The sequence below is a fragment of the Cyprinus carpio genome, chromosome A23 (genome assembly GCF_018340385.1).
Source record: "Cyprinus carpio isolate SPL01 chromosome A23, ASM1834038v1, whole genome shotgun sequence".
Classification (NCBI taxonomy): domain Eukaryota; kingdom Metazoa; phylum Chordata; class Actinopteri; order Cypriniformes; family Cyprinidae; genus Cyprinus; species Cyprinus carpio.
The window spans coordinates 16,198,288-16,209,088 of NC_056594.1; the positions used below are offsets into that span (position 1 = coordinate 16,198,288).

Below are 10,801 nucleotides of genomic sequence, written 5' to 3' on the forward strand. Positions count from 1 at the left end.
CAAAAATGTAATGTATAAAACACAAAATGTGGTTTTAAGTCAAAATGACGAAGTGATGGAGCAAGAGAATTTTTTTTTTTTTTTACTTAAATCACTTTTTTTAATGACCATTGAAAATTTAATTTTGTAATATTACATAACTTGATTACACAAACGCATCTCATTCCAGAGACACACCTTTAAATGTCATACTGGAAGTGCTCAGCACACAAACACTGACATGTGGCTGGGCCACAGAACCTGGCTTTGACTTGCCATGGCTTGCTTATGGTCATGATTGCACAATTTAGTGTTTCATAACAGTCAGCTGTAAATATTCCATATGAATCTCTTTCTGATTCTGATCTCAGTCAATACCAAAACTTTTTTTTTTAATTGAACACAAATAAATCATATTGACAAAAAACTCTTCTCAACTGACCCATCATGCCATGGAAAGGTTTATTAAGCTAAATTATCACAATGACAACATCACTCAGTTATATCTCTTCAATACTTTAAATTGTGCAGTAACAGGCTCGGCTGTCCTGTTGTTTGCAAATACCCTTGTGCACTTCCTCTCTTAAAAGAGTCAAACATTTGTGAGGGCTTTTTCCTCCTGTGAGGGTTGTGCTATAGCCTCGTGTTTTCTTCTATGATGCAGCAGTTTGCTGCTCAGGTGATTCCTGCAGAACAAGACGTCTGATCATTATGTTATGCACTTTAAAACAAAAAGTCACTGATGCATGACAAGTGCCAAACATTGTATAAACATGTGTATGAGTGTTTTTGGCCCTCACACCGCTATTGTAAAGACATTTTTTGCTGAATGGGGAACTTGTAGAACAGGTTGCTGAAAAAACATTTATCATCCCAAGTGTCTAGGATATTCTGTATTTTCAAGTCTCTCCTTCATTGTAAATATGTGTATTTTTAGCCAAATATAATATATAAGATTTAATCAATGCATTAAAACATTCACAAATTAAATTATTTAATTAATATAACAATTTATTTTAATTAATAAAATTGTCTTACATGGCAAATTTTAATACATACAGCAATAACAAAAGTGATGCCTGAGCAAACTCTAGTAATTCAGGATGACCGCACATCTTCTTTTTTTCACAGACATGTCCTGGCTGGGATTTAAAATTGCCTAAAATAGCTGGTTTTAGCTTTCCTCTTCAATTAACATGCACTTTACAGTCCTCATACATTATATATTTAGTATTTGCTTTAATTTATTAGTTCTCTGTAGATCCCTCCTTCTTGCACGCCACAATTGGTTGATTATGTACAATGCCTGCTACTTTTTAGTCACTACCTTCAGCAAGTTTGAGGATAACAAAGCCAAAACTCAGACATTTTAGGCAATTTAGAAATCCTGGTAAGAAGATGTTTGGGGGAAAAAGAGGATGGATGGTCACCGTAACTAATTAACTTAATTTGAGATTAACATACCTCAATGGGATCATTAACATGAGAAGCATTTGCTTGTGCACTCACTTCATGGCAAGCTCCTTAGAGATCTGTTCCAGCGATCGGCCTTTCGTTTCTGGCACAAATACAATCACAAACACCACCAACACGAAGCTCATAGCAGCATAGGAGAAGATCACAGTGGGCAGGCCGATCCTCTCTATGACCACAACACAATTCAGTAAATCACCTCTGAAAAGCACTCCTTTCTGCTACAAAAACGTTTTTGTTTATTGTTCTGTGCAACGCTTTGTAAGTTTGTGTTTCTTTGTGTTTTCATTCCATCTCTGCAGGAACATCCCCACAGGTGGCAAATCAATGTTTGGCGGACTGCCTCTAAACACACAATCCTAACTCAATGCACACTTAGTGAGCAGTGTCTGAGAACAAAACTTTGCTTCTTTTGTCATAGTCTTTAGTCACTTCCTAAAATATAAAGACAGTTATATATTTTCATACATAAGAACTGATACTGTGTAAAAAAAAACAAAAAAACAATGAAATAAATAATAATAATGATATTGTAAATGCTTTGTTTGCTAAATTAAATAACTAGCTTTTGTACTGTTACTGAAGCCAAAGCAAATTATTATATGCATGTATATATGTATCTATCTATCTGATATGTAAATATATATGAAAAATAATGACATTCTATTAAAAGTATCTTTCTTAAAAGTATCCACCTATTATGTAATGTTAATTTAATTCAAATGCATTTGTAGTGCCCTTTTCACAACAAATATTGTTCCAAAGAATGTTTACAGTTAACACTGACACGCTTAATTTTTTTCTCAAATTTTCAATAGATCCCCTTGTGGACTCTGGACCCATCTGAAAACCTTTGATTTATATAATTTTAGACAGGCTACGGCAACACTTGTAAGCTATGAGGACAACATGCTGGGTTAAATTCTAACATTAATAATCAATCAACTGTTTTTCCAGAATAGAAACTCAAATCACAACACATCCCTTTGACCCTGTTAGTTAATGATCTATGTCAAAATGAACTGTGCTCTTACATAACTTGTGCAGGGACATTATGGTGTCTTGCTTGTCAGACTCTTTTTAGAAATGTAATGACATTCATGTCTGTAGCACAAACAGTAAGAGACAGTTTTTGTATTAAATTGAATACTTAGGCTTAGGAATTTAATCAAACCACTAACTTTAAGTTTAAGAAAAAGTAATAGTGATGTTCACTAATTATAAAATTTTCCCCTTAACGGTGTCAGATCAAGGACCCAGAGTACAAGACTATTTATTTACGTATCTAAACAGAGACAGCCTCAATCTACATGGGTTTTATTGGATGAACTTCACAAGCCAGATATTGATAAATACACTGCCTGCACCCTGAAATACAACTGGGTCACCATGATCTACTGATCTCATAGCTGTAAATAACCCCTTTCTGTGTTTGTATGTGTGTTACCTGTCAGAGTAAGGAAGGTCATCGATATGAGCAAATTTGTGGCCCAGTTAAAGGCAGAGATGACGGACACAGCCTTTCCACGGATGCCAGTTGGGAAGATCGCACTCAAAACCACATGAACCACTGCAGATTGATAATTACATTTGGTTTAAAAAAGCCAGAGACAATGAAAAAAACATCTTATAAAAATGAAAGATCTGCAACATATGCTGTTCATAGAAATGCAACATTAAAAGAATAGTTCACCTAAAAAATAAATAAATAAAACATTTAAAGGGGTCATATGATGCTGCTAAAAAGAACATTATTTGGTGTATTTGGTGTAATGCAATGTGTTTAAGGTTCAAAAAACACATTATTTTACACATATTGTACATTATCTGAAACGCGTCGATTTTTAAAAGGCTCATCACTCTGAAAAGCAAGGTGTGCTGTGATTGGCCAGCTATCCAGTGTGTTGTGATTGGCCAAATACCTCAAGCGTGTGACGGAAATGTTAACATATTGTGATGCCCTGTCCGGCGGGAGCGACGAGACATAAACATTAAAACCCATTATAAACGTGATATAAACATGATTTCTAGTCGCGTCCTCTTTTGGAAGGCCAAACAAAGTAGTTTTGCTTTCTCAACGAAAGAGCGTCACACATCGCAGCCTTGAGTGAGCAGAGGCCGGAGGCCTAGAGTGCGCCGCGGTCTAGAATGAGCAGAGGCAGGCGGCTTGAGAACAGATTCTACGAAGGAGCGTCCATTGGGCTTGCGGCAACCACATGTGACGACCCCGGGCTAGGCTCCGCTTCGTCCACGGTGAAAGCCAATCCAGCGATCCAAGGCACGAAGTTGATGTCATTCCTGGAGCTGATCACAGATCAACTCCAGGAATGACAAAGCGGAAATCGTCCTCTTTTGGAAGGCCAAACAAAGTAGTTTCGCTTTCACAACCAAACATACAGCGTCTATATGACATGGCGGCGGCAACAACAATACTACAATGAGAATAAAAGGTACGCCTTCTTTCTTTGCGTGAACATCTGTGCGGTGTTATGTAAATCTTCCCACATAGTGAGGTAGATATGTGGGGGCGTGTTAGAACGTGCCGTTTCAGGGGGTGTGGACAAGTATTAACTTTATAAAGAATATCTCTTTGGATTTGAGAGTTTAGTCTTTGCAACTTTACAGATCTTCTTTATGCACCAAGAGCTTGTTACACGCCAAAGAGAAAGGAAACATTGAAATCGCATCATATGACCCCTTTAATCAATCTCATGTTGTTCCAAACCTGCTTGACTACCTTTCTTCTAAATATCTGAAGATTATTCTGGCCTCTCTTTTCATTACAGAAAGCGAATTGGCACCGGGGCTGCAAAGCTCCATAAAAAATATTCTTTTGAGTCCTTTGTTTTAAATGAATCGGCTTGAAAGATTTGTTCATAAAAAAGACTGATGATCCAAACATAGCAGTTAACAGCTCACTGGAGAGTAGTAGCAATGTTCGAACAAATACACGATAAATTCCTTCTTTTCAGACTGAATGTTTCAATGAATCAGTCTGAATTATTTTAAATTGGATATTATATGATTCTTGAACTTATTCAATAATCCAGTCACAGCGGTTAACAACTCACTGGATTTTATGAACCATAAAATACAAAAAGTCCCTGTTTATTGCAGTTGCATGTTAAAGTTCTACAACTTTAAAATAATTGCATTATTCGAAATTTTCCTTTTGTGATCCAAAGAAGAAACTCAGTCATTATTGGTTTGGAATGACATGAGGGATTTTCATTTTTTGGATAGACCACCCCTTAAAGGAATAGCTCACCCAAAAATGAAAATATGCTCACCCACAGGCCATCCGAGATGAGTTTGTTTCTTCCTCTGAGAAAGCTATATTTTGGACAGAGGACTTATATTTTATCTGGAAGCAACAGTGTGAAGTTGAAAATGTGTTAATGGTGGATTTGTTTATTACAAACATGCAGCATTCTTCTCCACAATGTGTTAACTGATGGACTGGAGTCGTGTGGATTACTTGTGGATTGCTGTGATGTTTTTATCGGCTGTTTGAACTCTCATTCTGACGGCACCCATTTACTGCAGAAGATCCAGTGGTGAGCAAATAATGTGATGATGAATTTCTCCAAATCTGTTCTGATGAAGAAACAAACTCATCTACATCTTGGATGACCTGAGAGTGAGTACATTTCCAACATATTTAACTTTTTGGGTGAACTATTCCTTTAACAGGACGTTTTTGTTTTATGTGACAGTGTGAACAGTGACTGAATCTTACTTGGTCCCAAGCTGATGGAAAATCCAGCTACGTAAACCAGCAAGCTGACCAGAGAGATCCATTTCAGAGAGGGCGACACCTCATTAACATGAAGAGACTGAAGTGCAATTTTGGAACTGTCTTTCTCAGAACCCTTAGCCAATTCCATAAATGTTGTCCTATAATCATTAGTATAGTTTAAACTCCAATGATCCTTAGTGTCATTAAAGAGGAAAACATTTGTTTTATGCTTGTTTTGAAGTTCATTGTAAGAAGGCTGGTACAAACCCAGTGGATTGCTTGTCTGGAAATCAGTCTCTTCTGCCATCCCAAATACTGTTAAGTTGGCTTTATTAACGGGGCCTCTGCATAGGCTAGAAACATGTGTGTGACTTTGCAAAGTAACGGCCCCCAGTGTTGCTGTTGACAACATCATGACAACAGCTCCAACACATAGTAGGACTTTAGGCCCCACTTTGTCCACTAGAAAGACTGCAGGAATGGTCCCTGCCACTTTAACCACACCAAACCCTGTGGATGCAAGAGTCGCTGCCTCATTCCCATGGAAGCCCACGCTGCTGAGAACAGTCGACGCATACGCTAAAATGTTGGGCTGTCCAGTAGCCTGCTGCAAGAAAACCAGTGCAGCACCAACAAGCAGTCTCTGAAGCATATTGTCACGGGAACAAAAGAGGTCCAGGAAGCCGTGCAGGCGCTCCGCCCCCAATGTCATGCGTATCGCCCGAAGTTCGTCCTCTACCGCGTCTACACCATTGATTCCTGCACGGAGACGAAGGAGAGTTGCATGAGCCTCTTTCTCACGCTGCTGGGCCAGCAAAAAGCGTGGACTCTGCGGCAAAAGCGGCATTATGCCAGCTTGCAGCAAAGCGGGGAGCAACACGCCACCGAACGTAAACCTCCATCCATCCGGAACCCCTGCGAATGCCCAGCTCAGTCCAAAACCCAAGAGCATCCCTAAAACTACCATCAACTCATACACACACACGCACCTCCCACGCCAGGCGGCCGGTGCCACTTCTGCCGCATAAAGGCACGACGCTGTGCCAGACAGCGCTACCGCCATGCCGACAAGCATCCGCCCGACTACTAGCACCCAAAACGACACCACACACACGCTCAGAAGCGTGCCCAACACACACAGCAGCGCCGTGAGGATGATGGAGAACCGCCGTCCGTAGCGGTCCAGGATGGTGCCGCCACCCAGGGAGAGGAGAAAGGCTCCAAACAGAAGGGACCCAACGACTTGCTCTTGCTGCGGGCAGGAGAGACTCAAAATTTCCCTGAGTTGAAGCAATGCTCCTGATATCAGACTCATCTCATAGCCCATCATCAACCCACTCAAGCAGGCCACAGACACAGAACACAACACCAGTGCTGCACCACTGCCTACAGAGACAGAGAGAGGGAAGAGTACAATGTATTTACAGTAGTCAACATTTGGATCAAAAACAAGTGGATCAAAACCTTTCATCAAAGTTGCCCTAAAACCTACAGCCAAAATGCTTTCCTGTCTTAAGACAACTTTGATTAACTTTTTTGATCCACTTCAAATGTTGACTACTGTATATATATATATATATATATATATATATATATATATACATACATACATATAAGAAGGAAAACTAAAATCATTTAAGAAGGAAAACTAAAAATATGCAAGCATCATACAAAAGTACGTAAATACATTAACATGACTCACTCTCGAATTACAACAGTATATAGATTCAACAGTACCAGTATACCTATTTTGATTGTATACTGGCACTGTTAAAACAAAATATCTCACGAATATTCAATGTGACAAAAATCCTCACATGAATTGCTCATGAGTCATCATAGAATCACTTAATTGTGTTCACTGCAATCATCATACACAAGCTCACATGGCTTTGGTTTTCAAGGCTTCTTTCATGCTTTCCTATGCTGTAAAAAATCTATAAAAATAGGGCACATTGTACTGTATTAAACTGAAGCAATTTTCCGAATTGATTTTTACAGGTGTTTTACCTGAATTTTGAATTTTGCACTGCACCGCATTGTGTTTTACTGTTAATGGAAATGTGCTGTGTAAAATTAATGGCAGAAAATTACCAGTGCATTTTCCGCCTTTTTTTATTTTTTTTTACAGTGTACAAACAATTTTACAGTAAGCACTAGCAAGTGTTTGAATTGCTGAATTGCAGACCTTATAATCATTGACATCCCAGATGAATGATATAACAGTCTGCACATTAATCACATTTAATTAACTACAATATACCTGAGTATATATGACTGCTTGATTACAGCCTCACAGCTATCCCAAGAAATTTACAGTTTTAAAAACAAGGTTCCATTAAGCTATTATTTGTATTACATAACTGTTACCCAACTAAAGCAACATGTTTTAGATTACCTTTATCATATCTAACCAAGTTGTGAAACACACAACAGATTTAATTTTTGAGTTATAATAATCAGGAAAATTGTCTTTACTAGTCATTGTTAGTTCATTACTACTTTATAACAAAAAAGAGCTTCTAATTTTAATCACCACACAAATAATTAATTATGAAAATAACAGGAAAATGTACATTTTACTTTTACCAGGTGATATAACTGTTTTAGTCAAGTTTGACTGGACGCACAGACTTAAAAAGCTAAAAATACAGGAATCTTTTTTCTGTTACCTGTGTGATGGAGTACCTACCTGATTGTGCAGATGGTTTTTTCTCTTGATATATGTGCGTGTCCTGATTCTGTAGACATTTTTTGCTCTGAGGATCGGGAGTCATTCTTATGGACTCTTCAGATGCTTCCATGTTCTTCAAGGGTTGTGGTACAACTACAGTAGGTGGACAGTAAACAATGATTTTTTAACAATAGGTTCATAATAACCTCTCAGGTGATCATGCATTTCTCCAGCAACAATATTAGCAATGAAAAGAATACAGATATGATAGAACACATCTGTAAGGGACCTTCACAGCTCTCTTAGATCTTGACCATGACTCCTCCACAACAGTGAAGATATTCATTGGGATTAAACCAATAGAAAAACTTTTCAAAGCATAGTCTGCTTCTTAATAATAAGATCATCATTCAATATATCGCTAATAAGCATTCAAGTAACCACTGAACACAAACTGGTTCTCTAGTTCATGGAAGCTCATCCTAACAAAGCCACCAATGGGAACACCAAAAACATACATAAACAACTTTATTTGCTGCTGTGAACACACAAGTATAACAGCATGTCCCAATCAGGAATGCACAACCACTGACCATCTCGGTTTTTCTTTCTCAGTACCAAGGTAGCTGTAGTATTAGCGTTTTTAACTATCAAGACCAATATCAGCGTTACCTCTTTAATGTCAATAACGAGGAATGCTGTCTATGAAATCATCGCAGCTCTTCGACTCTCTTCTCCCGGGTAGCAGTAACTTAACTGTCCTTGTATCGACACACTTTCCTTGTTTTGGAAGGCACTGTGACTTAACTCCGCCTACATTAACCAACGCAAAACAGCGAGGCTGAAAGTGTCAAGTAAGCAGAAGTGCTTGAAGAACTAAGTGGAACTTAGCGGCTCTGACTGAATTGTGTTCATAAATTAGAATGCATTATTTCACAAGGAATTTCATATTCTTTCATGTTTGGACTGAACGAAATAATGTGGTGACCGACAGAAAAGCGTTCTTTTAAGTGGCAGTGCAGAATATGACCTTGAAGAATGTTTGTCAGCTGTATGATTCGTCCAGGAGTCGAGAGCTCAGTTCTTTTGATTTGAATCATGAGGTCAGTTCTGTTCCATGAATCATTGAACCGGCTCAGACTGAACGAGTCGTTTAATAAGATTCGAAGTCAATGGGGACGAACCGATTCAAAATTTGATTCCTGAAAACTGGGAGTAAGAACAAAGTTGGCGTTACGTGGAGAAATACAGTCGATAAATGGAAGGATTCATCAAACTTTTTTGTTTAACAAACGGAAAACCAGATTTTGGCTCGACATCTCTTATTTTATTTGTGCTTTACATGGTCCCCTTTCATTTGATTTGTCAAACAGTGCAATGCCTGCATGTTATTATTGGTCAAACTATTTTTTGATCATTACCTCCAGCAAGTATGAAAACAGAAAAAAAATATATATTAGACAATATAGAAAATATAAGGATAAAATATTAGGATATTTTAGGCAATATAGAAATCCTGTAAAAAAAAAAAAAAAAAAAAAAAAAAAAAAAAATATATATATATATATATATATATACTTAGTGCTCGGTATACCTGTCTATCCATTAAACCTTTTTCTAAAATATCTTCGTGTCATTCTTTCCTCCCCAAATTGACTAAATAATATGTCACGATATACACTATATTTATCACACTCTTGAACCTGTTTTTTTGAAAACGAACTGTTCGTGGACACGATTCGCACTGATTAGACTGGTGCATGACGCTGGATTATGCAAGTGATTTCTTTACTTCAAAATACAACACACAAATGCCGACAACCTACGGTGGCCGAGAGAGCTCAACGCGCTGCATATAGAAAAGAAAACAACTTCATCAATTTGACAACACACGCGCTCCAAATGCTCACAAAGCAACCAAACAAAGAAACGCGATGCAAATAGAAAAAAAGAAAACAACTTCATCAATTTGACAACACACGCACTGCAAATACTCACAACACAGCCAAACAAATAACGCGCTGCAAATAAAATTCTTTATTTGGTTGTGTTGTGAGCATTTGCAGTACCTGGGGTCAAACTGATGAAGATGTTTTCTTGATTTGCTGGTGCTTTTTCTGTTTGCATGTGTTTTCTTAAGTTGCAGCGCGTTGAGCTCTCTCGACCACCGTAGACAACAGGACAAAGCATGTATCTGAATAAGAAAACTGACCGCATCTTAATTTGTTCAGGTGACACAAATAGCTGGTATACAAGCACTTCCGTTGTGGGTTCACAGCTGCTCATAAGAGTAGAATTCACAACCTACTGCGAGAATTTACAGTGCGCCTCTTAGTCAGTCTTTCATCTTATACATTTTTTTGTAATTTTTTTATTGTTACCCATTTTGTACTATAACGCATGTAACATCAGAGTTATATAATGGAATATAAAAACTCTGACTTCGCCTTCATTATCATATAGTTGGTTGCAAAATCCATATTCTAGTTTATAATTTACACTACTACACATTAGAATAGAATTCTACTATCAGATGTATCAATAGTGTGAATAAGGGTACACTGAGACAGTCATCAAGTGGCTAAATTCACCTACATAATTTAATCTCATACGTAATCAATTGACTTTAATAATATAGAAACATATATAATACAGATTCCATAATGTATGCACAAATACACTATGTTTAACCTGCCTGAAAGTTAACTTGTGGTTGTGATAATGAAGCTGAAATGCAATATGGCGGTCTGCTGTGCTGTCAGATAAGCTGTATGTAAACTGCAGTGGTGTGTAATGCTTGAGTAGCTGAATAGCAGCCTTTCCGTACAAAGACTATAGACAGATAGACATACAGTACTGTTATTGCAGTGTTAATGAAATCGCATGAAATGTTTTGTGAATAATAGCATCACCCAGGCATGTTCCGGTGTTTTTCA

The 10,801-nt window shown here is 37.8% G+C and overlaps 1 protein-coding gene across 1 annotated transcript; it reads right to left on the reverse strand.

Annotated features, from left to right (window-relative positions):
• Nucleotides 1–407: 407 nt before the first annotated feature.
• LOC109064046 (solute carrier family 2, facilitated glucose transporter member 12-like) lies at nt 408–8,820 on the reverse strand. The gene is made up of 6 exons (XM_042713429.1): nt 8,538–8,820; nt 7,884–8,018; nt 5,192–6,577; nt 2,900–3,022; nt 1,489–1,621; nt 408–665 (listed from the first exon to the last, which is right to left on the reverse strand). Exons 2-6 carry the CDS (start codon nt 7,993–7,995, stop codon nt 572–574), a joined length of 1,848 nt encoding a protein of 615 aa, XP_042569363.1. The 5' UTR covers nt 7,996–8,018; nt 8,538–8,820; the 3' UTR covers nt 408–571.
• Between the last annotated feature and the right edge of the window lie 1,981 nt (nt 8,821–10,801).

Excerpts from the sequence above, each read along its gene's own strand:
- LOC109064046 (XM_042713429.1), bottom strand. The coding sequence starts at position 7,995 with ATGGAAGCATCTGAAGAGTCCATAAGAATGACTCCCGATCCTCAGAGC. Across the intron at positions 6,578-7,883 it reads AAAACCATCTGCACAATCAG|GCAGTGGTGCAGCACTGGTG; the intron begins GTAGGTACTCCA and ends CTGTCTCTGTAG. Across the intron at positions 1,622-2,899 it reads GACCTTCCTTACTCTGACAG|AGAGGATCGGCCTGCCCACT; the intron begins GTAACACACATA and ends TTGTGGTCATAG.